The sequence below is a fragment of the Pyxicephalus adspersus genome, chromosome Z (genome assembly GCF_032062135.1).
Source record: "Pyxicephalus adspersus chromosome Z, UCB_Pads_2.0, whole genome shotgun sequence".
Classification (NCBI taxonomy): Eukaryota; Metazoa; Chordata; class Amphibia; order Anura; family Pyxicephalidae; genus Pyxicephalus; species Pyxicephalus adspersus.
In genome coordinates, this window is record NC_092871.1 from 55005881 (window position 1) to 55033174 (window position 27294).

Below are 27294 nucleotides of genomic sequence, written 5' to 3' on the forward strand. Positions count from 1 at the left end.
TATATATATATATATTCTATAAGCTACTGTACATATACATTACATTTACATTACATTATACACTATTTTTTTTAAAGATTTTTTTTTTTTAAAGATTTTTTTTTATGTTTTATAAAAAAAAATGTTATTATTAAATTTATAAAATTTTTGACATATTTCAGTGAGTTATGCGGTAATTCGTTGTAATTCGGTGAATTATTAGTAATTATTAAATAATTCGGTGAATTATAGCCTACAATCTACAATAAATTTCCATGCAAAAAATGTAACACTTTTTGCATGGAAGTACGGAAGTTCGGAAAGAATTAGAACACCCGGCGTTCGGGTACGCGTCCCTCGGCGATTCCTGATGATGGGGGTCGTAGTGGGAAATTAAAATATTTTGTATTGGATTCAATACAAAGTCCTGTATCCAATCCAATACAAAATATATGGTTTTGTCTATAGATATGTGACGTTGGACTCTGTTTTAAAATTTACCACACTAGGGAGGTGTTTTAGAAAAATATATTACTACACAGTATACCGAATTATTGCATTTTCAGTATTTTTGATTTATTTATGTATTCTTGTTAAAGCTGATTTTTGTGTTTTTTTATTTAATTTTATTAAAAGTAATTTTTTTTTTTTTTACATGATTGTGTGTTTCAAACTTTTTTTATATTCATGATATCTACTAGACCCTTGCTCGGACATATTTCTGTAGGTTACAGGTCTACAATTTAAAAAGAAATTTCATGAAAAACAGTGTACCGCTTTTGGTACAGAAATCCAGACATCAGTGAAACGCCCAGGTGGTTAAACACTCAAACATTACAGAAATCAAGTAGGAGAAAGCATGACATGCCAGAGGAATGAACACAGACTGCAGTCCCCCAGAGTACTGGATCCTAAGAAGATTTGGATACCTGGGCCCAAACAAAATGGGGAAGTCCCATTGTATCTCCTAGTAACAGGAGTAAAAATTCACATTAAAATGTCATAAGGTGTTTGCAGAAATACCCTGCAGCTGAAAACTGTTCCTCCAGGATGTTATTTTCAAGATCATGCATGTAAAGTTCAAGAGACATTTATTGTTGTCCTTTCATTTGACAAGATATTTGTAATGCTGTTTAGTAATCCTTGACAATTACTACCCCCTACCCCAATAACCAGAATGAGGTTGTCACTTTTCTCAAATGAAGATTCACAAGTCACCTGCATGTGAATAAACTAAGTTAGGCATTACTGCTGATGTCTTCTCTAGTGCCCCAGCCCTCAAGAGCTGCTAGATCATCTCCCCTAATGCTATAATCACAAACTGGAAAAATTTGTAATGTGAAAATTGACCTATAGTAGATATCTTACAACAGTTGGAAAGCTTAAAGTTTAGACATTGCAATGAATACATAATTAAACCTAAGAGTATCTTTGTTACATTTGCTTGGCTTGGCAGACCTCTGTGTTTAGAATTGTTGCAAACCTTTTTCAGCATATGGTATCCTGACACACTTTCCATCTTTGCCATGGAACTGCCAGCCATGAAATGGGCACTCAATGCAATCTCCAACAACTCTGCCTCCCACAGCAAGATTGGCACCAAGGTGAGGGCAGTAGGCATCCACGACGTACACATTGCCATCCACAGTGCGGTACACTGCCACCTGCTCACCTGAAAGAAAATTGTGATAAGAAACCATTGCACATTATGTATATGTAAAACAAAAATAAAATATGTTTACATCACTTACCCTGAGGTAAAAGCTTTCAAAATACTTTTATTATATACTTTTTTAAATGGTTACATTACCAGATGTAGTATACAGATTCCATAGCTGCCAACATTGAACAGCAAGCAAACTATTTGGATAACTCCTGTGACTAAGGCAACTTTTCTTTTTTTATTCGAATATTTAAAGCAATATTATGTAGACTTGTAAAGTTTTTGTGGCTGAGGATACAGGTTGGATTTTAAAAACAACCATGAATCCATATTCTTGACACTTTTAAAATAGGAAAAAGAGCATATTTTGTTTGGAAGCAATCAGTGGGTTCTGTTACTGGGTATCGAATCCCTTCTGGTAATAGGACAGAAGATTGACTTTAACAAGGATTATGTTGAAAATACAAAACTAGCTTTTGCTCTTTTGATATTAACCTTTAACTTCAACCTAAATAATTTACCTGGTGATTGGACACAATTGCACTGTGGCTAAGCAAACGCAGAGGTTAAAGGCAACGCTCTGTAATATGTGTTACATATTACACACCCACAGTATTGCACACATCGAATTAGGTGAATTGCAGCGCACTGCCAAAAACACTTTCAGGAAGTGAATGGGTTGCGTTATTAAAATAGATGGCATGACATACGTTACCTAGACCCTAAATTGTACATTAATACAGAGCTGTATTGATTTGTGTCTTTCATAGCTTCCTAGTATTTGAGTATTGGCTCAAATTTATTTTATTGAATACTTTTTTCTTTCTATTCAGTTGTATAGGTGTCGGTATCTATATTTTTTGTCTGATAAATCTTATTTTATTATTAGTTGAATTGTTTTCTAATTTTAAAGTCAGAGACACACAGATTTCTTTTTTCTATAGCTTTGTCTAATGTGAGGAAAGGGGGAACCCTTCAGCCTTGTCCTCTGCAGAGATGGTATGTTTATCTATACAGAAAGCCAGTCCAGAACTACCATGCATTTGTTTGAGCACCTCTAGCCAGACGTATAGATGGCTTGCATAGATAGGAATGCATAAAAAGTAGAAACATGCAATATACGCGATCATCAGATTTTAATTTTAGACAAGCCTACATTCTGTATGCAGGGAACCGGTTCCACCAGAAATACTGGCCATAGGACAAAGGTTACTACAGCACAGCAACTAGCTTGTGTAATGTTACACTCAGTTACTGAACATCCCTTTCACAGTCTGCTATTTAAAAATACCTGAAGGGTTTGGGATCTTGTCACCAGGGTCCTATCACAAATTTTCAGAGATGCAAGCGAAACTCCTTTTTTGGCCTATACATGCATATATATATATATATATATATATATATATATATATATATATATATGCTATAGGGTGAGAAGCATACATAAGGGATGTGAGATGTTAACTGTGTAGTTTTATAGACATTCCTAAATTCTCATCTATGAATTCTCCTCTTATTGCAGAAAATGTAGCATGAGGAAAAAAGTTTGCAAAGTTTTGTAAGAGAAGAAAGGGTATCTTACCATACCCATGCTGGAGTGCAAGAATGGGCACACTGCAATCACCTGCAAACAGCAGGTTATAGTCTCTGGGTAAAAATTGCTAAACAGTAATTTAGGGCTTTTGCACAGAAGCAGGCCATGTTCACAGGTCAATGATGAGGAAGGCACACCTGAAATATTGCTCCAGAACATTGTGAAGTATTTTACTGATATTTGACATTTCTGGCAGTAGACAGCATAGGCTGGGCAGGCAGACAAATCCCATCCATTTTCTTGCATTTAGGTCTGCTTTACATTTCCAAGGTTACCACAGTTTTGGTGAGTAATACCAAATGATTGCATGACTGGATTGGCCTGTTCAGCAGACCCCTCAACCATGACTTGAACTCAGTTGAACCTAAAGGTGGTAAATCACTTTGATACAAGTTTTACAACTACATTCACTACAGCATTCATCCATCTTTCACTGCTCTGGCAGATTGAAACCAGTGATGATTTGTTTTTCAATATACAACATGCTCACTTTTTTTTTATGAAAATAACCAATAAAATAGTTATACATTCTTGCAGTATAACTGCTTTAAAACAAGCCATTCCTGACCTCTCCATTTGCTTTTAATATGAAATTATTCATTCTAACAGACCATGGGATTAATTTTTTTATCCAGCATTTATATGGCACCAACTTATTATGCAGTGCTTTACAAATTCCATAGTCATGTCACTAACTTTCCCTCAAAGGGACTCACTATCTAATGTGCCTACCACAGTCATATATCATTTTCAAAGTCTAAGGTCAATTTTACCAAGTAACCAGTTTACCACAGTACCAAGTAACAGGGAAAGAGAGGCCCGTAGCCGTAAGAATTAGGCGCAGGGCCTACATGACCGGGTGCTAGGCCTAGCCCAGAGCTTGTAACGGGTTAAGAAAAAGGTAGTGTTGCTAGAGGGGGCTGGGCTAGTATACAACGTGGTGTAGGAGGAGATTAGGAATGGGAGACGTTAAAAAGGGCTGGATGATAGTGAGGGGCCCTCTTTTGGAAAGAAAAAGTTTCCCACCCTTGGTAGTAGGTGGTAGTTATGACAATGGTGTTTATAAGGGATGGGCTAGAAGGTCCGAGCTACCATGGTCAAGAGCTTTAATAACTGAAGCTCTTTGAAAATGAAAGTTGTTCACAAGATTTACAGAACAGAGGTCAGTGGCTTTTTAAAGTGCAATTACTGCTTGTTTAGAATACACACACACTTTAATTTACATGACCACAGGTAGATGTTAAAGGCTGATTATTAGAGGGAGAATAAAATAATCCATCAACAATTTTCCAAAATAACAGAAAAACCTGTAAAGTACAATTTGAATTCTTTGAGATATGCTATGAATTCAGTACCCGCTCAACTGAAAACATCCATTTTTGTTAAATAATTTTTATGCAAAAACAGTACTAAGCTATAAATAAGGTTCAAGACTTCAACTGACATTTATTCTGCAGCAACAGAAACCCTAGACAATCAAATGGCCCTCAACTAAAACTTTTTGCTATTTAAAGAATCTCCGGCTGGGGGAAATAGCCCAAACAATCATGACCCTAACCCAAACTCCCCTTTCTTGCCTCCATGGTGCCCTCTGTGGAGTGTATGTATATATATATATATCTATATATATATATATATGGGGGAGTTATATACCTGCTGGCCACCATTGTTTAGAAGGTTCAGTAGTAGTGCTATGGTTGCCAATGCAGGTTTACAGTATTCTTTGAGAAATGGGCCATGTCTCAATGACCACTGACCACCTAGTGCATGAAATCTAAGCTGTTTTTTCTAGTAAGGACTTCACATGTAAGCATAGGAACCAAAGCTGCAGAATGCTATCCAAACCATATACCTTTCTAGTCTGCTAACTTCTAAAACACCTTGCTAAGTCATCATGCACTGCCAACATTGCATGTTAGCTGCAAGCATTTAAAAATCAAAATTACATTACCCTCTACATTCTTGAGCACAGACAAACAGGTGGAACAACATTCAGGAATATCCAGCTATTTCATATACAGCATGGCATTTTTTAGAGTATGAACATCAAAAAGTTTGGTCTCCACTACGCAATAGGAGTTCACACACACACGCATTGTTTTGTTTCTTGAAAAGTTATACATAAATGTGTATCTGGAGGTCAAGACATCCAAATGGTGGGAACAGAAAATTGAAATGGAACAAACCAATGGTAATTTTTTTTGCTTGCTTGGTAAAAGGCATCAAAACACGTGGCAACGCCATAGTGTGGCAGGCATTTCTGTAACTGCTCAATACAAATCAGACTTCTGTAATAGTAAGTGCAAATGTCCCAACCAAAGTGAAAAAACCTTATATTAAATAAAGAGGAACCAAAGTGAACCATAGCAACCTGTCAGAATCCATTTTTACTCCGCCATCATGCAGGGAATTCTAATTGGTTTCATTTAATACTTAGCCTTGTATTCAATGAGATAATTCTGCCAAATATAGGGCTTTTACAGGGCAACACATTTTATTATTAGAACTGTGCTGCAAAGTGCAAATTCATCTCGTCTTTGTCTGCCAAACCTCTACATTAGACCTTCCACTATAACATGGTTTTATTAAAATGCTGCATTTTACAAAAATATAGAAAACCAAAACGTTTTTAGTTTTAGATAAAGGCAGATTCACCCTAATTGTGTTGCACTACCAAATGTGCCGCACTACCAAAGATAGTGCAGGTGCAGGTACAGTCTTTGGGTCTGTCTACTCTTACATGGTGAAGTAGTATGTAGCTGATGTCTGCAGTTTAGGAGGAAATCAACACCTGAAACAGGAACCCATAGTGATCTAACTGTAAGTGGCAGGTTGCACCTGAAATATGCACCAAACGTCACTTTATCTGTTTTATAATAAATCATGTTCTGTGAAATAGAAATATAATGCAGATGAATTCTTTTACAAATATATCCTTCTAATGAGCACAATATTTTATCCATCTATGCCACCAGACAGGAGATGAGCCTGTGGGCATGGTGGGAACATGCTGGGGGTTGCAGTCCTCCAGGATCCCTGTACAAGGCATACTGGGGGTTGCAGTCCTCCAGGATCCCTGTACAAGGCATGCTGGGGGTTGCAGTCCTCCAGGATCCCTGTACAAGGCATGCTGGGGGTTGCAGTCCTCTCACTGATACCTACCGCAGACGGTGAGGTTGTGGACGGTGTCAGGCTCTAGGCGGTGGGAGTCTAACAGGTGGTACCAGCCATTGGGATAGATTGGGGGCAGGTCGCCCTTCTTCCTTCTCCTCCGCACTAGGTTAGCGATGTAAGCCTTGTCCCGGCCCCGCTCAGGGATGTAGCCCACATCATCGGGGCCCCGGAGCAATTCCACTGGTCGGGCAAGCTCCCACCATGCCCAGAGCCCCAGGGCCAGCAGGATAAGAAGCAGAAGGGAGCCAGGGGTCCGGGCTGAGGGGTTCGGGACTGAGGGTGGCAGGAGACGGGCACTGAGGAAGCTGCTGCCAGCATTTGCCAACAGCACTGCGCCCAGCACGCACGTCAGAGATAACACGGACCGCAGCACCGACTTCATCCTACTGCTACCTGCCAGCCACTGACTGCGCCCTACCCTCTGACACCTTCTTATTAGCTACTTCCATGGCAACCACCCTCCGCTATGCCAACTCTCCCCGCCTATCTCACCTTACCTGTCTGGGCCGACACGCCCACTCCCACTGTACTTTGACAGATCATACTGACACTGGTCACTGCAAACCAACATAATGTATATTGACACCCCCACTGCGCCTGTACTGACACCCCCCACTATATACTGACACCCCCTCACTACATACTGACACCCCTCACTACATACTGACACCCCTCACTATATACTGACACCCCCACTATATACTGTCACCCCCTCACTACATACTGACACCCCTCACCATGTACTGACACCCCCTCACTATATACTGACACCCCACTATATACTGACACCCCTCACTATATACTGACACCCCCTCACTATATACTGACACCCCTCACTATATAATGACATCCCCTAACTACATACTCTCACCCCCTTACTATATATTGACACCCCCACTGCCTTTACTGATACCCCCCACTACATACTGACACCCCCTTACTATATATTGACACCCCCACTGCCTTTACTGATACCCCTCACTACATACTGACACCCCCTTACTATGTACAGATACCCTCACTGCCTGTACTGATACCCCCTTACTATATACTAACACCCTTACTGCCTGTACTGATACCTCTCACTACATACTGACACCCCCCTTTACTATGTACTGACACCCTCACTGCCTGTACTGATACCCCTCACTACATACTGACACCCCCTCACTACATACTGACACCCCCTTACTATGTACCGACACCCTCCACTCAATACCGACACCGACACCCCCATAGCCTGTACTGACACATGACAACTTGTGATCACACTGTCACAGTTCCTGACACCTGATTATTATTACTGACACCCCCTATTGACTGACTGAAACCCTTCTTTCAGAAGTTCCTTGTGTCTCTCAAATATCCTGGTAGCAAAACCACTGGGATCCATTTCTCCCCTCTGTCACAGGGATTAACCTTCCCTTTTCTCCTGGATTTTTATTTACATTTATTTTATGGAGAATTCAGCAGAAGTGAGAGCACCATGGGGGTTCCAGAAGAGCCGGGGACTCAAGTAATGGTACTTGAGTAATAGCACCAGAGTAATGATACCTGTGAAATGACACGAGGGGGTGCTGAGAAGTTCCTGGCTTTGCCCAGAAAGATGAGAGCCAGAGTTATGAGATAACACATTTATTCAACATATTCCCCCCTGAGACTGATGCACTTAGTACAGCATATTTGCAGCTTTCTTAGACCGTTCAGATAAAAGTCCTTTGGTTGGGTCGCAAACCAGCTCTCAGCAGCATCTTTGACGTCAGAAATATTCTCAAAACGTTGCCCCTTCAGGTGTTTCTTCAAATTCGGGAACAGATAATAGTCCGAAGGGGCCAGGTCAGGTGAGTAGGGGGGATGGTGGACCAATTGGAAACCCAGGGTGTTCAATTTGGCAGCCACAACCATGGACGTATGCGCAGGTGCATTGTCTCGCAAAAAAAGGATCTTAATTGCCTCCTTTAGCTGGTCTGTTACTGGAATATGATACTGGAGTAACAACAACCAAGTAATGCTACACGTGTAATGGCACTTGATTAATACCACCAGAGCAATGGGATATGAATGATAATAATATGAAAATACTGGTAGCTGAGCACCAGAGTAATGGTTCTTGTTAAAGAACATTAATGTGGTTTTGTGGTTTTTTGATCTCTTCTTTTAATCTGTGCTGTAATATTTACCATAGGGTGTAAACGTGCTAGCCTGAAACGTGAGCAGCACTCCTTCCACTTACACTTGGCAGGTGAACGTGTCTTAAGGTGTGTACTACAACTAACACAATGAAGGTAATGAGAGATGATGGAGAACTGTCACAACTCCTAGCAATGACTTCACATGGACAGTTACTCTTTAACCAGGTATTGGTGTCACGCTTATCAGTCATAACAGTCTTACATAAAAGGTTTTATAAAAAAAAATTTATTTCTATGTAATTGATTTTACATATATACTGTTTTTTTAAATGCTGGGTTTTTATTTTGATAATAATGTTCTTATGGGAGGTTTCCCTTCCCTTTTAGAGTCCATGTAGCAGGAAGCATAAAAAGGAATTACAAAAAGATATAGAAACATGTGACAACTGTAAAATGATAGATTTTCAGAACAGGAAGTGAAATCTCCCCAGCAGGTTATACACAGAAAAAAAAAAAACTTGACCCTTCCCTACTTATTTGTGTATTGACTCACTAAAATCTCATGAATAGAGAGCCTACATTTTTCAGTTAAATTAAATTTACATACCCTGTTTCCCCGATTATAAGGCACTGTCTTATATTTTTTGAAATGCCAAAATATGCCCTAGGTCCTATTTTCAGGGGATGTCTTATTTTTCCATGAAGAAGACTACAGTACACATTTATTGTTGAAAGTCAAAAAAAGGACATAAATCCATCAAGTCCAACCACTAGGGAAATTAGCATATCCCAGATATAAAATCCTATGGACATAGTTGGTCCAGAGGAAGGCAGAAAAAACCCTGGTACAATTTGCTTCAACGGGAAAAAAAATCCTTCCTGATTCCATGAGGCAATCGGATGTTCCTGCGATCAACAGTCACTGTTATTTTTACTTTAAATCCTTAATACCCAGTTATATTCTGTGCTTTTAGAAAACATCCAGCTTTTTCCTAACCCCCCCCCCCAGCAGTCTAATTCCGTCCAAATTTCCATGCAAAAAGCGGTACTATTTTTTGCATGGAAATTTATTTTTCGTTGTAGGCTATAATTCTTAGGCGTAACACACTGATGTTTAATAAATTTAACAAATTTATTAATAAACCTTAAAAAAAAAAAAAAAATTAAACATGTAATATAACTGTACAGTACTATATACAATATATATATATTGTATATAATATATATATTCAATACATTGTATTGAATCCAATTCAAAATTATTTAAATTTCCCACCGATCCTCTTGCTCGCATGGACGCATGCACTGATGTCACCGGGAAACCTCAGAGATCGTCTCTGCATTGCCTGGCCAGAGATCGAGGAGGAAGGATGTGTCCCCAGGACCTGCGGGGATCAGCAGGATGCGGGGGGACAGCGTCGGAACAAGGTAAGTGGTTTTTTTTTAGTTAAAAGTTACTCCGAGTGTGACTCGGGAATTCTGATTTTTGCCTGGAAAATCCACCCCGAGTCACACTTGGGAATACCGCTGGGGGGGTTAAAGCAATCTATAGTAGTTGCTGAAACTACTTCCTGAGGGAGCCGATTCCACATTTTCACATTTCTGACTCCCCCAAGTGTATTCCCTCTAGACAGTATGTAGCATGCATGTTGTTATCTCCCAAGTGCAAAATTTTACATTTATCTATAATAAATGTCATTTGCCACTTGGCTGCCCGATCAAACAGTACATCCAGGTCTGCTTGTAGATTATAGACATCCTGTATGGACTTAATTCCATTACTTAGTTTGGTGTCATCTGCAAACACAGAAATGGTACTTTTAATCCCAAACTCTAAATCATTTATAAAGATGTTAAACAGTAAAGGTCCCAACACTGAACCCTGGGGTACACCACTAATAATCTTAGACCATTCAATGTATAAATCATTAATTACAACATTCTAGATGTGGTCCTTAAGCCAGTTCTCTATCAATTTACAGATTGATTTTTCTATCCTACCTATCGACCTTAACTTGCATATTAACCGTCTGTGAGGTACAGTGTCAAATGCTTTAGAAAAGTCCAAGTATACTATTTCAACTGCTATTTCACTGTCTACCTGTTTACTTACTTCCTCATAAAAAGGAAGTAAATTTGTTTGACAACTTTGGTCTTTCTTGAAGCTTACTTTCCTTTGCAATCTGTTTTTCATTTTGAAGTTTTGCACATTTTATCACCTTTTTACATCTTTTGTTATATTCTTTATAGTTTTCAAATGATGAAGGAATGCCCTTTTCTTGTTTCTTATAGCTTTTTTTATCAGCTGTGAGTCACATAGGTTTTAATTTTAGCCTCTTAAACTTATTACCCATTGGAATATGTTTTTCAGTGTGCTTTTGTAAAACTTGAAGACTTGAAACATTCACATTTTGGTTCAGTGTTCTTTGAGGACAATATTGTCTCCCAGTCCAAGTCACAGAGAGCCGCCCTAATAATGGAAAATCTGCTGCCTTAAAATTAAATGTTTTTATCTTTCCTGTTTTTGCTTACTGTTTACAGCTTACAATAAATAAAATCATATTATGGTCACTGCTACCCAGATTCTCTTTTATATGTACATTTGTTATAGGCTCTGCAATGTTAGAAAGAACTATGTCCAGCAGAGTATCATTTCTAGTTGGGGCTTCTATAAACTGTACCATAAAATGATCTTGTATTAAATTCACAAATTTCCTCCCTTTTGCTGTTCCTGTAGTGCCAATACTCCAGTCAATGTCTGGGTAATTGAAATCTCCCATGATTAAAACACTTCCACATTTTGCTGCTTTTCTATCTGTGCTAGTAGTTGATTTTCTATTGCTTCTTTAGCACTAGGGGGTCCTATAGCAGACTCCAATAATTAATTGTGTGTTATTCAACCCCACATTCAACTCCACCCATAATGACTCAACCTTATCGCTTGTTCCATCCGCAATTTCTTCTTTCACATTCACTTTTAGATCAATTCTAACATACAGACAGACACCACCACCCTTTCGTTTGACTCTGTCTTTACAAAGGAGAGTATACCCAGGAATATTGACAGCCCAGTCATGCGAAGAACAAAGCCAGGATTCAGCAATACCAACTAAGTTAAAATCCTCCTCATTCAATAATGCTTCCAACTCCCCAATTTTGTTTGCTAGACCTCTAGCATTGGTGAACAGGCTGTTTAAACCATTGCTGCTTTTACCATCATTGTCTGTGAAATCCTTTTGTTTTTCAGTACAACTAGTACTGCACAATCCAATGTTTGTTTGTAACATGGGAAGCTACTTACAGTTATCCATAACCCACCCCCCAACTATCCTCAATCCACCCTCCACTAGTGTTTTACTCCTGATTAACCTTTCTGCCACCTTATTTAACTGTCCCATCCCCTCTGTCCTAGTTTAAATATCCCTCCACCATCCTCCATCTTCCATCTATTTTGTCATTGGTTCCAACATGGACCAAGACAGCTGGCAGCCCCTCCCAGTAATTTGTCCACCTGGTCCACCATATTCCAAACCCTGGCACCAGGGAGACAGCAAACTATTCGGTTGAAGGGACTTGGGCGACAAACTATTCTATCCGTCCTCCTGATCATAGATTCCCCTATGACTACCAATTGTCATTTCTTTCCTGCATTTTCCTCCCCACCACTACTAGATGTGCTGCTCTTCCAGCTGTTAGGGGTAGCAGGAACATCTAGAGTTGCCAGCACTGGGTTTGCCACCTGCACATCTTCACATATCTTTGCAAATATGTTGGGGTGCTCAAACACAGGGCTGGCCTTCCTTTTCTGGGTGCGCCTACCACTCCCTCTGGTTACAGTAACCGAACTCCCTACATGTTCATCCTGATTAACCTCTGCACCCTCCATATCTAAGCCATTAACTGCCTGCTCAGTGAGCAGAAGACCCCTCTCAAGGTGATCCAGTGATTTCAGTGTTCCAATGCAAGATACCGGAAAGGTGACTTGCTCACATCTGTCACAGCGGTATTCACCTAGGAGCTGTTGCTTCATTTGTGTATACATATGGCAGACTGTGCACTGAACCAAACCTTCCACCTTGCTAGCACTCATTTTCCCAGTTACAATGTTTGTTTACAAGGAGTTATAAAAGTTTACTTACAGCTTGTGGTTACAATAAGGATTTAACTCCTTTTCTTTTCAAACTCCTGTTTTTTCCAACTCCACTTGATTAAAAGTCCACTTGTTTCATTAGCCAAGCAGTGAGCAAGCTCAAGGTGGGTCTGCCAGGAACTTAAATCACTTGTGAAGCCTTTACCACTTCTCTTAGAGGTCAGCAAGGAAAAATGTGCAGCTTTTAATAAAATGAAAGACTTCTTGTAAAATCTATATATTTAAAACGTGTTTTAGATCATTTTCATTATGAGGAACAAAAATATCTGGGTTTTCTGTGAACATTTTACATTTTATTTTGTTACAACTGAAATACTTGGAAAACATTTCAGTGAGATTTGTGTCCAGCAGAGGCAGCATTGTCAGCCTGGTTTTGAAAGTCAAGAGCTCGCATAATTTATGCACAAATAACATGCATTTATTCAGTACATGCTGGTAAAAAAAAAATATCCACAATCTTTACTTACCTCCTCTTAAAAATTGTTAACCATTTCACTGCCTAAACATTTTTCATGTTAAAAATTTACCTAACACCCCCAAATTATTATATATATATACAAGCTGATTATCCCGCGTTGCCCGGGTATTTTTGTATTGCAATCTTATCTTATACAGGAAAAGGAATCAAATAAAGCTATAGTGTTAAATCGAAGAAATGTTTTTTTACAGGTTTTAAAGTATAAGTACAATATACAAATAAATTAAAATACAATTAAATTAAAATTACCTAAATAATGACATATGTTGCAATGCTGTTGTAAATGTTTTAATAAGAACATTGTGCTCATGAAACATCCTTTGTAACTTTAAGACAATCTGAAATTTTGTTCCTGAGATGCAGGTGCACCTCTGGTCAGTTTCTATTAGTTCGTTTTCAATAAAATATAATTGTAGAAACTTTGGTGGTTGATCTGGCAGCGGAAGTAATGATCCCGCTTTATGGTAAATTTGCCCTTGCAGCTTGAATGTGGATGGAAATCCAGGCTGTTGAACAACCCAATGATGTCATTTGGAAACATGAGTTGTATTCTCTGTTGTTATTAAGAAAATGCTTTGATGTATTTGCTGATGTGTAATTCCAAAGTTATTGGGGTGGTCTTTCCAGTTGGCAGAGTTTGACTTTCCCTTTTTTTGCAGCAAATACCAGGAGACACAGATTTAAACTTCACTACAAACCATTTCCATTTTTCTGATGGTAACATTTCCATGCTGCGAGTAGTCTTTTTGTGGATCATAGTGGAATCTTTCCAATGCTACACTAAAATGTTGTGCAGTCCGTGATCGTCTGGCTCACGGTGTTGTACTGTCTCTGAAGCTCTAGATCTAGTAGCTCTTCCTCTCATTTTGTTTACTCCAGTCTCAGGCTGTTGTACTGTTTTTGAAGCTTTAGGTGTAGTAGCTAGGGATGAGCAAACAAGATTTGTAATTTTGATCTTGCAGCAAATCGGGCCTTTCTTGCTTACCTAACATGTAAGCGAGAATGGCCTTGTGATTCGCCATGAGGTCGTGTTCTTGACGAACGAATGGGGGAAAAAGCAGGGGGTGGTAACACCGATAAATTTAGTCGGGAATCGCCTCAGGGAGCGACCAGGATGCACAGCAAGGCCCAGGAGCCAATCAGGAGAGATCTGAGCACAGGCATATTTATACAGGAAAGGAGGGAGGGGTTAGTCACTCCTGTGTTCTGTGTATAGGATAGACACAGGGAGAGACATGTAGTACAGGGACAGTGTAGGAGCCTTCTTAGTTAATTGTTAGCTGCATAGTTCTGTGTTTTATAGGGCATATATCCTGTACTACTGTTTAGTATAGGATATTGTGAATGTAGAATAGGTTAGGCAGACATCTTTACTTTTACATGAGCTACTAGCTAGTCAGTTTTGTTAAATTGTCAGCAGTCAGCACAGTTAGTTAGTTAGTCCAATGTATATTGTGTGTATTACACTCTTAGGTACTGTTCACTGACTGCACATGCACTGAAGGTAAAATTGTGGTTGCTGCTACTTGTAGTGCCACACATAGCTAGGCAGTTTTTTTAAATTGCCAGCAGTCAGCACATTTAGTCCAATGTATATTGTGTGTATTACACTCTTAGGTACTGTTCACTGACTGCACATGCACTGAAGGTAAAATTGTGGTCGCTGCTACTTGTAGTGCCACACATAGCTAGTCAGTTTTGTTAAATTGTCAGCAGTCAGCACATTTAGTGTAATCTATATTGCGTATTAGTGAAGACACTGTTAGTCATCTTTTTTTCCACACTGTACATTCACTAAAGCTAAATAAAATCAATTGCAATCCTATTTACCAATGAAGACAATTTGGTACAGTTAAATTTCTGGCCTACTGTAAAATAAAGATAGATATTTCAGTGTTTGATACCTGTTCCTATTTACCAAAAAAAACTTTGGTACAGGTGCAGTGTGGTAAGGACTTGCTGGGCGAGGGTTCTGGATCAATGGCTGCATTTGCAGAGGTTGGCTTAGATTAAAATGAGGATAATGATGACCGTGATGTCACCTGGGAACCACCAGTGCATTTAAGGGCTAGCAGCAGTTCCAAAACAGACATAGAGGAAAGGCAGCAACAGACTGGGGATAAAAGGGGTCGCCAATCTGCCTCATGTGAGTCCCAAAAAAGAGACAGAGGTGTGGGCACAAGCAGGGGAACAGTCAGAGACGATGTAACCGTGGGGGAGGTGGAGCTGGAGCAGACACAGGGCACCCAGCAGACGCAGAGACAGGCAAAGAAAAAGAGCAGCAGAGTGGTTGCACGCACCTCTCCAGGTGTGATTCTTTTTCACGCTGAAAGACGATGACGAGTGCATAGCAATCTGCATCCCGTGCCACAGGCAGATCAGCAGAGGACAGGCCAGATCACATTTAGGCACAATATCCCTGCTTTCCCACATGCGCAAAAACCACAAACCAAAAAAGGAGTAGTGTTGATTTGGAATATTTATCTGCATAAAACTGGATGTTATATCCCTTATCAATGCATATAGATATTCAATAAAAGAAGGTTCATGCACAAATGATAGCTAGTCACTCAAACAGTTTAATTAAGAAAACAAGGTGAAACATAAAAATAAGAGCAATATTGTTTGATATACAGATATAGGAACTTCAATTAATAATATATACAACACATGGAAATAAGGTTATTAGTAGTAAACCCCTATGGTAATCTATCAATGGTTAGTACAATACAGCAAAACAATATAACAATAATAACATATGACATATAATAGACAATATCAGGATGCATTCAGGAATGTCTTATAGCTACCTGTAAAGATGTGGATGGGTACCCCAGGAGCCTGATTCCCTAAGAACTGCCTGTTATTATCTATCCCAGCTCCCCTTCTTTATAGTTAAGTCCCATTAGGTAACATTGGGGACTCTTGGATTGGTTAGTGGGTGTGTTCTGTACAATGACCATCGGTTGACACACACCCCACTAGATTGGGATTGGTTAATGTAATTTGATGGACCTCCCAACTAAATTTGATATGTGAATCTCTAGCTGGAATCTAAGTTTAGGGGTCCAGCTGGGTCACCACCCCAGCCCATCTGTTCAGTTATGCATCCATCTTCTGCTGACAATGAGGCTTGATGGATTTATTGCCCCTTGAAGGCCTTACTGGTGATCTGTTTGTTATGGAGAATAGGTCTTGTTTCCTGGCACCAAACCCTGTATTGGTATTTATTACCTTTTGTTACTTCTGTGAAGTACTGGAATTGGAGACCCCCCTAGGAGGGCCAGTTTAAAAAAAAAACAGGTTCCATGTTTAAACACAACATTCCTGCACCTATACACATTATATATACATTTATATCTATCCACATATATCTATAATTATCTATAAACAATCTTGAGGTGCAACAGTAGTACTTCTCTGAGTAGTAGCGTTCTCCTGAAGGAGGTTACCATGTCATCGTCTCTTCTTCCACCTCCATTGACTCCTTCTACACCTCCAACTGTCATTGCTACTATGTCTCAGGAGGTTGGTGCCAGCCAGAGTTCTAGCTGCGAGGAAGTATCAGCTTCTGCCTGCAGGTTTTGTGGCGTCAGACAATGTTTGTCGTCGCAAGATGGGTACTCCGGTGACCCCTTCAGCTCCCCTAGCTCCCATTCCCTTCAGCCCACTTTACCTGAGTCCTACCCTAAGCATCAGGCTTCTAGACAAACTATTGGCCTTGCAGCTTCTGCCGTACAGCATTGTGGACTCGGCTCCCTTTCGTGACCTGATGGCCTGTGCTGTGCACCGGTGGAATATACCAAGCAGGCATTACTTCTCCCACACAGCTGTACCCAGTTTACATAGATAACCTCTCCAGGGCATTGGCATTCTTGGTGTCTAACAAAATCCATGTCATCATGGACAGCTGGACAACCAGGCAGGGAGTGGGATGCTACCTGTCCTTCACCACTCACTGGGTGGCCTTGCATAGCTCAGTGGGCGGTAGTCTGCAAGAGGCATTAGAGCACCTGGTACCCCCGCCGAGGGGTGTGGTGGGAATGCATGGGCCACCCCAGACCTCTTTCTCCTCCTGCATTTCTTCTACCGTCAACCCCTCTCTTTTCGACACTCCTCCTGAAAGGCAAGCAGCGGAGGACAGTGTGGTTCAGCGGGCACGCCACTACAGCTCCCTCAAGCACACTTGTTACCAGGCAGTGCTGAAACAGGTGTCCTTGGGGGAGAACAGTCAAACCGCCAGAGAACTCTTGTCCGCTTTGCACAGAGAGGTTGAGGCTTGGCTGACGCCCTCCCGGCTCACAATAGGCTCGCTCCATCTGCAGCCATGTCCGCCGATCCTCTACTGCTGCTGCGGCGCTTAGCAAGATCCAGCACAGATGTTGCCACCGCATAGACTCATTTGTGCAGGCCACAAACATTGTGAGTCGGGAGCGGTCAGGCTACAACGACATCATACCCATCATCTTTCTGCTTGATAATACACTGTGTGGCCTGATGAAAAGTGGCGATGGGAAAGGAGGGGAAGAAAGGGGGGAGGAAGATGAGGGTGACATTACACTCCATACTGCACAGCCAGCATCAGGGGAAGCAAGAAGGAACACTGGCCAGCATCAGGAGTTCCAAGAGGAGGAGGAAGATGATTATGATGATGATGATGAGGGGGACCATGTTGGGGCTGCTGGATAGATCACTGATTGACTGACACAAGGACTCACTGGCCAACCAAGATGCCTCTGTTAACCCACACTGCTCCTGTGCTGAGTCTGTGGCTGGCTATCACAAACACCCTGTCAGCTGAGCCTGCCTCGATTGAATTTTTCCGCTAGTTATCGCAGCATTGGTCAGACCACATCTGGAATATGCAGTCCAGTTTTGGGCACCAGTTCACAAAAAGGACATTGTGGAATTGGAGAGTGCAGAGAAGGGTAACTAAATTAATAAAAAGAATAGAGGAGCTAATTAGCTGAACTGAATCTATTCTCTCTTGAGAAGAAACGTGTAAAGGGAGAATATGATCATCCTGTATAAATATATAAACAGTCCATATAACTTTCTTCCCCATTATTTACTGTAAGATCATTACAAAGAACAAGAGGGCACTCTTTGCGTCTGGAGGAAAAGAAGTTTAAGCTCCGGATAAGGAAGGGATTCTTCACTGTATGGTCTGTGAAAATGTGGAATCGGCTCCTTCAGGTAGTAGTTTCAGCAACTACTACAGATTGCTTTAAGAAAAAGCTGGATGTTTTTCTGGAAGCACAGAATATAACTGGGTATTAAGGATTTAAAATAATAATACCAGTGACTAGTGATGCAGGAAGGAATCAGGAAGGAATTTTTTCCCACTGTTGAAGCAAATTGTACCATGTTTTTTTGCCTTCCTCTGGACCAACTATGTCCTATAGGGTCTTATATCTGGGATATGAATATTTCCCTAGTAGTTGAACCTGATGGACTTAACCTAACCTACTATGTAACTATGTAACTATGTTTCCAACGATAATTATTGCAAGTGTGTACGTAGTCTAAGGGTGAGCTGCGGGATTACCTTGCAGCCTCATGGCACATGTGAGAATTCCAGCTCAGTTTTTATGTTTTCCCCCCTTTGTCAGTACTAGGGCAGTGCCGGGGATGTCATTTCTGGTCACAAACATTATCTATAGGTTGCCAGGCAGCCAGCAATACCATTTTTCCTGTGGTAGCAAATTCAAATGTTCCAGAGTGTTTTTTGCTTCATTTAATAGGATGTCAGGTAGGTTTATGCAACCTTTATCCACTTTTTTACTTTTTTTATCATCATTTTCAGCTTTTAATATTTTTTTTTTTTTTTTTTTTGCTACTGGTTAAATATTAGGAAGTTTAACATTTTTTGATAGGCTCCCATGTGATTTAAGTTACATTTTTTCAAAACCTTTTTAAGGTCAATTGGAGTCTCCCTTTTATCTTCAGTTTGCACCTGAGTTTTTGAGCGTTATCTTAAACGTTGCTTGCAACATTTAAAAAATTAAAACGCTGGATAAACGCAGGAAAACGCTTCCATTGAACTCAATGGAGGCTTTTTCAAGCGTTTTTAAGCTTTTATGAAAGCTTTCAGTTGTCAGCATAAAGCTCCACTGATTGCTCTGCTCCCTGAGTTGCTGAGGAAAGGGAAATCCTGATCAGGCTTTCCCTTTCCTCAGGGAGCAGAGCAATCAGCGGAGCTTTATGCTGACAGCTCTGCTCCCCTAATCCTGGAGGGATTGGTTTTGTCGCTGCATGAAACTTTAATTACAAATGAAAACCATCATATTAAGTCATTTTTATTTATATAATTTTTTTTGTTTTTTGTTGATAAAATTTAGTTCACTCTAAAAGCCTTTAAATGGTCTTTCAGGATCTTCGCATGGTCCTATGAACATTTCTGATCTAATTACCAATTTGATAATATGTTTTGAGTTTAAACGCCAATCAATTGTAAGTGGCTGTTTTTTGTGTTTTCAGTTAGATTGTTTTCGATTTGAGATTTATATATATATATACCCACCCACTATTAAATAGAAAATGTATTGAGTGCAGAGTTGTGAGAATATCCACTTGTGTGAACTCGGACTAGCGGTGTCACCAATATAAAATATGTAAGGGTGACATTCTGCTTCAAAGAAGGGAAATGTGATGAAAAGTGTAAATGACATCTCACATAGCAGCTGTCAAGAGTGGATGTTTTTTTTTTTCAAAATAAATGAATGCCATCCATAGGAAACGTATTTTACAATGTACTGTGAGTACATCCAATACATACCTATGTTTCCTGTAAATATAGTAAATGGCAATTAATTGTCAAATGGTGACAAATAACTGTATAAAAAGTTCCTATTAGGGAAATAATGTCTCTTTTTCTTTATATCTCTTTTCTCCAGATTTTCTCACTCCGTCTCTCTATGTTTTTCTACACATCCCTTTATCTTCTATCACCATCCTCTTTCTCTGTCTGTCTGTCTTTCTCTTCATATTCTAGGTTCCTCAGGTAGGTAACCTTTCACCTAAAATTGTTGATACGAGGGAACATTGAACAACACAAAGTCTCATAGAAAATGTTCACACATTTTGCATATCTTTACTATATGGGTAGTACTAACCTCTACACACAGGTTTCAGAGTACAGGTTGACATTCAAAAATCTGGCAACCTCCAGAAGAGTGCCGGATTTTTGAACATTCCAGATTTTTTATGTCCAGACTATCCGGCCTAATGTGGCGGAAGGGTAGGTCGGAATAACATAAAAACACAGAAAGCCCAGAGTTCCATTATAAAGTACAGTAGTCACCTCCACACACAGGCCTGCCTTCCTCTGGCCACACCCGCAGACATCTGACACAGTTCCAGGGAGCAGGCAGCAGGGACATCTCAACATGAATTTAGTGTAGCAAGCAGAACCTAACAGCTGTTTCTGGAGAACAGCGCCATCAAAACATAAATGGCTAAACAGTGTACTAGAATCCCTGTATTGAAAATGCGCTCCGAAATTCATGCTGGGAAACTGAAAGAACCAGATTATCGATGGCCGGATTTTCAATTGTCAACCTGTAGTATCAATACATTTTTTACACGTATGAATTTTAGGTTTATTGAATTTTAAAAAAAAAGTCTCTACTGAGATAAAAATAGAGGTGTACTTTCTGAAAATGCAAGATGTCTGGTTAAGGTGAGTGTCTTGGACAGCTATGTAGCCCTCACCTTTACAACAAGTTGTGGCGGCAGCCAAATATCAACCAGTACAAATTACCTGTGCAAAATATCTACTGCCAAATTAAATGTTTCATTTTTCTTTTTTAAAGAAAAGTGTTTCAATAATTTCAGAAATATTTATTGCCTTTTTATTATTGGCAGTTGGAAGAAGATTTCTAAAGGCCTGCTTCTAAATTGTCTGGCCATAGGAGCATCAGAGATGTCGGGGCAAAAATGCCTTTACAGGAGTAAAGGGGAATTCAGAAAACTCTACATTTTTACCACTCCTAATGTACCAAAGATGCTTTTAGCGGTCCCATTTTAATAATGTCATGGAGAGATACTGCATCCTTACTATAGCTAGTTAGGAGTAGTTAACGAAGCTTGATAATTCACTCCTATTTGTAACCCGGGTCCTAATTCTTATGTCGTACATAACAACTCATTAAAAAAAATTATAATGTAGTCACAGAGCAACCACATTGAGGCCTTTTATAATGTTTACCCATCCTCCATCCTTTTATAATATTGCTAATGTAATCTAAATCTGACTCTAATATGACCTAGCTTCAGTGTCAGTATGTGGAGGTTTGCCTTTTCAAATGGTCGATCCCACACAGTTCATTTAACCTCCCTTGCTTTAACCCCAAGTAAGACTCGGGTTAGAAAAAAGTTGCTGAAAGCGGTAACCCCGAGTCACACTTGGGGTAGGTAAACCTATGGGAAAGTTAGTAAATACAGCTCTTACCTGATCTGCTTTACATCGCCGCGATCTCCGTCTTCTTTCTTATTCCTCCGGCAGGCTTCTGCACCCGATGAGTCACCGGGGAGGTCTCGGTGACGTCGGTGCGTGTGTACATTGCCGGCAGGGTGGGGCGGGAAATTCAAAATCCATTTGTATTGCATTCAATACAAAATAACTGTATTGAATGCAATGCATTGGATTTATATGTGTAAAATCAGTACATTGTTTTCAAGACCATTTATTTTACAATATATATATTAGTATAATGTGTTTTTTTTTATTTAAAATTTTTTTTTTAAAAAAATATAGATTTTTTATTTTATTCAATGTATTATTTTTTCATGATTTTGTGTTTCAAACTTCATTATACTCATACTATTATACTGTAAAATAAATTATCATGAAAAACAATGTACTGCTTTTAGACATGTAAAACCTGAAAGAAATGATCCGCTAGGGAGGTTAATAAATAAAAAAAGGAATAGCAGGGATAAACTGGAAGGGTATGATTGGATTATGTGCTCGATTGTGTGATTGTACTTTAGGAACCTGTCTAGCTGACTGAAATATGTTGTACACTGGTGTTCTGGGGTATCATATGTTGTGGTCTTAGTTTACTTTGTGTGCTGAACAGCCAATAAATGTTGCTTTTTGGTCTACTATTTTTAAAGTGCCACCCAGCATATGAATATTGCATGCTGGTGCCTAAACTCCTAGACATGCACAGATCATGCACAGATACATGTACAGTACAAGATCCACACATAATATATTATTCCTACACAGTACAATATCCCTAATACAATATTCCCCACCAAATACAATGTCTTCTGTTTAATGCAATGGGCCTGATTTATCCAAAGCTGATTTATCCAAAGCTGGAGAGAATACACTTTCATCAGTGGAGCTGGGTGATCTAGAAAACCCGGGATGAATCTGTTCCAGGATTGGAAACATTTTCTGACAAATAGCAAATGATTTAAGAAATCCATTCCAGGTTTGCTGGATCACCCAGCCTCACTGATGAAAGTGTATTCTCCACAGCCTTGGAGAGCTTTCATAAATCAGGCCCAATATCCTCACACAATATCCCAGTAATGTTTTTTGAACCTCCCTAGCGGTAACCCCGAGTGTGACTCGGTAGAAAAAAGTTGCTAAAAGTGGTAACCCCGAGTAACACTCGGGGTAGGTAAACCTATGAGAAGTAATAGTAAATACAGCCTTACCTGATCCGCCGGCAGAAAGATATATATATATATATTTTTTTTAACTATATAGATTTTTTAATTTATTCAATTTATTATTTTTACATGATTTTTTGCCACAACAGTCTAGCCTTTCTATCACTAGGGACCAGTGAAATCACTGGGAATACAGAATATGTTTCCACTATAGACTAGTGATATAGTTGTGGTACAGCCTAATAAATTTCCAGAGACTAGTGACACTGTTGAGATTGCAGCCTATTTATGAGAAAACAGATATATCACTAAAAATACATCCTGTCCATTTTCTAGAGACTGGTGATATCACTGAAAATGCTGCCTATCCTGTTGCTAAAGACAGAAAACATCACTGAGAAAGCATCCTATCTATTCAAGACTGATGACATCACTGATAATAAGGGATGAGCAGGCAGGATTTGTAATTTTTTGTATAAAATTTCACAAAAATTGTTCTCATTATTCCATGCAGTAAAATGTTGTTATTCAACTAGCAGAGCATTCACAAGGGGCATTGCAAAGCAAACTGAGTCAGAGATTTGCCTATAGACTGGGAATTTCTTTCTCATTCTATCTATTGCTATTGATGAGGGTAGGGAAGGAGAGCATATTGAAGGGGAAGACAGAGCTATACAGCTATACAAGAACCATCTAGAATTTTTTACAGTGGGATTCTAGTCTTTTCAATACAGGGTCAGCTTTGTACTAAAGTAGAAACTTGAGGCTGCTTGTCTGCTGAGAATGACTGCTGCTTTGGTCATCTCTGTTACGTTCTTATTGTTGCTACTGCTAACTAAAGCAGAGACATCCAATGTAGTATTTTTGATGCAGATTTCAAATCTGTGTTCAGTTTGTCTCGAGCACGTGTAGTTTTTGTGATGCAGATAATTTATATATTGTGTAAAATTGGTTATTAAATAGCCTCAACATATTACAACATATAACAACAGTTTTCCTTTTTTTAAGGTTAGAGGCCGCACTAACTGCAATTTATTTCATTTGTGATCATGACTAGAAATTGCCTCAATGATCCAGACAGTTTCAGTTACGTGTGTGGTTCATTCACAACAATAGCACAACGTCGCCAAATTACCACAGAACTTAAAAAGATATACAAATTATATTTTGGCTGTCCACTTGGTGTCCAAGAAAAATCTTGGGCTCCACATGTCATCTGTACTAGTTGTTCTAACAAACTGTGTGACTGGCTAAATCCGCGTAAAGCAGCAATGCCATTTGCAATCCCGATGGTGTGGAGAAAACCGCGAGACCATCTAATCGACTGCTATTTTTGCCGCATCAACAAAAGTGGATTCTCAGGTAAAACCAAGCACAAAATTGTATATCCTAGCCTCCATTCTGCAATTAGGCCTGTTCCCCATGATGATTAATTGCCAGTTCTGGTACCACCACATGATGGACTTGCTTCTGTAGAAGGTGATGAGGAATGCACTGGAGTTGCAGCCAGTTACAAACCCCAAATCATCTGATCCTGACTACTTGGCCGATGAAGATTCAGAACCAGAGACCTTTACACAAGCAGAGCTGAATGATCTCATTCATTATCTAAATCTCTCCAAAGACAAAGCATAACTTTTTGCTTCAAGGCTTAAACAGAAGCACTTGCATGCAAAGGGTGTAACTGTAACTCACTACAGAAAATAAAATCATAACTTTACAACGTTCTTCACTAGTGATGGCTCACTGTGCTACTGTCATGATATAAATGTACTCTTTAACAGTTTGTCACAAGACCATGTTCCATCTGAATGGCAAATCTTCATTGATTCCTCTAAAAGAAGCTTGAAGGCAGTCCTACTGCAAAATAGTAATTCAAAACCAAGTTTACCGATTGCCCATTCCGTTAACCTAAAGGAGTCCTATGACAACATGAAGTTACTACTTGAAGCAATCCAGTATAAAACACAGCAGTGGAACAACTGTGGGGCTTTAAAGGTCATTGGCTTGCTGATGGGAATGCAAGGAGGATTCACAAAATATTGCTGTTTTTCTTATGCCTGTGGGACAGCCAATCTACGGGAGACCATTTAATGTCAAGCGTGAATGGCTACCAAGATATACCTATATGCCTGGAACAAGCAGTGTCAAGTTTCTGCCTCTGGTTGATCTGCATACAATATTTCTGCCACCTCTCCATATTAGGTTAGGCTTGATAAAGAACCTTGTAAAGACCATGGGTAAATGAAACTCCATGGGTTTTCAGTACCTTGTTGAGAAGTTTCTAAATATAAACATGCAAAAATAAAAGAAGGGATATTTTTAGGGCCACATATCAAGTCTATTTTGCAGGATGATGTTTTCAAACAATCTCTCTCAGCAGCTGAGCTAGAAGCTTTGGATGCATTCAAGTGGCTGCGTGAAAATTTCCTGGGCAACCATAAGTCTCCTGCATACAAGAAAGGAGTTCAGAATCTGCTTGATTCATCCCAGAAACTGGGTTGTCGCATGTCATTTAAAATACATTTCTTGCACTCACATCTAGAATTCTTATCGGAAAATCTTGGTATGGTGAGTGACGAACAAGGAAAATGTTTTCACCAGGACATTCAGGTAATGGAGCACCGCTACCAAGGTTTCTGGAATTAAAATATGATGGCTGACTACTGCTGGATGCTGTACTGCGACAATCCAGACAAAGAGTACACAAGAAAATCATACTCTAAGCATTTCTGAAGAAACAATGGTACCTGACTGACACTGTTCAGTAGATCTATACCACAGTGTGCCTTATTTTACTTCACACTGAAGATGTATTAACATTCACTTCAATGGTGCCTACTAGTGTTGTTGTTCGACCCGAATATGACCGTTCGAATTCGGGTGGACCCGACCCGAGTTTTGCTGCATTCGAATACCCGAATTCGGCCCTCCCACAATGCACTCAAACAACTGGGGACCTCCCCCATGATGCACAGTGCCCTCCAATTAGAGCAGGGATGCCCCCTCCATCTTTGTTGTGGAAGACAGCCGATTGGCTGTCTGTCACTGCATGCCACCCAGGCAGCAATTGGCCTATATAAGGCCAAGGCGTGCCTGCATTTTCCACTCCTGACAGAGATTTGCTGATAGCATCACAACCTTTCTGTGCTGCTTGGCTTGCATTCTTTGTCACAGTGAAAAAAGTGCTTTACTTTGGTAGACTTTGTCATACTCACACTATTAGTCAGATAGATTGTTGGATTGTACTGTATTGGTGCAGTCCTGAAATCTACAGTACTCATAGATAGATAGATAGATAGATAGATAGATAGATAGATAGATAGATACAGTGATAGATAGAAAGATAGCTAGAAAGCTAGAAGGCTAGAAAGCTAGAACGCTAGAAAGCTAGAAAGCTAGAAGGCTAGAAGGCTAGAAAGCTAGAAAGCTAGAAGGCTAGAAAGCTAGATAGATAGATAGTCAGTCAGTGTGTTACATACACCCAAGAACAAGAAGTGCTGCTGTTGGTGGTGGGCGTCCATTATTGCCACACCAGGCAGAAGACGTAGTGGAGTACATGACCCAGCCTGGGTCTAGTGATTATACCCCCTCTTCATCCCAGTCCCAGACACAGGCCTTAAAGGTGTCCCAAACAGTCCATGATACACCTGTTCCTCCTAGTTCCTCATCAGCGGCAGGAAAGTCACGTGCACGGCAGTATGTAGAGGAGTCCCACCTGAGGGCTGGGAGAGGCGGAGCTACAATCATTCATTGAGATGCTCAGTTGTTTGAGTCATCTGACAAAGAGAGTCAGTTCACAGGCTTTCCCCTCAGTTACTTTTCACCAGAACACTCTGAGCCAGACCAGCTAATTCAAACTGGCTCCAAAAGGCCGCAGCTTCCTTTCGGCACATATAGGGAAACTGTCTCTTCTGATGATGATGTCCTTGATCCGACATGGGGCGAACAAGGAGATCATCATAGGCAGGAAGAAGAAGAAGAGGAGGAGGAGGAGAAGGAGGAGGAAGAAGAAGAAGAAAAGGAGGAGGAGGTTGCAGAGCGCCCTCAAAGGGGGAGAGGGAGGAAGAGGGTAAAAGCTGCCCACACTCTGCAGTCTTCACATACCAGTGAGGCAAGTCATAGACGTAAACCGTCGGAAGCTGTCCCCACAGCTATGCCTCAACAACCGCTGACCACCACTACGAGCACCAGCTCCAGAGCACCTTTCGGCCCAGTTAAATGTTCGCCAGTGTGGGCTTTTTTTAATGTCAATAGTGATGACAACACTATGGTCATCTGTAAATTGTGTGCTCAATACTTGAAACGAGGCAAAAACCCAAACAAACTTGGAACAAGTTGCATGAGCACCCATTTAAAAAGCCACCACCCAGTAACCTGGCGTGAACACCTGGTGAAAGCACAGAGCTCTGTGCGACCACCTCCGCCCAAGAAGCAAGCTCCAACTGCTCGATCCTCCCCTGCTGCCTTTCCTTCTTCTGCCACTACAGTTTC

The 27294-nt window shown here is 40.1% G+C and overlaps 1 protein-coding gene across 1 annotated transcript in view; it reads right to left on the reverse strand.

Annotated features, from left to right (window-relative positions):
* Nucleotides 1–6798, reverse strand: part of LOC140343252 (cholesterol 7-desaturase nvd-like) — a 16432-nt gene extending 9634 nt beyond the window's left edge. The window contains exons 1-2 of the mRNA XM_072429840.1: nucleotides 6399–6798; nucleotides 1463–1651 (exon numbers count right to left, since the gene is read on the reverse strand). Coding sequence (XP_072285941.1) covers nucleotides 1463–1651; nucleotides 6399–6792 — 583 coding nt within the window. The 5' untranslated portion in view covers nucleotides 6793–6798. The remainder of the gene's footprint in view (nucleotides 1–1462; nucleotides 1652–6398) is intronic.
* Nucleotides 6799–27294: the final 20496 nt, after the last annotated feature.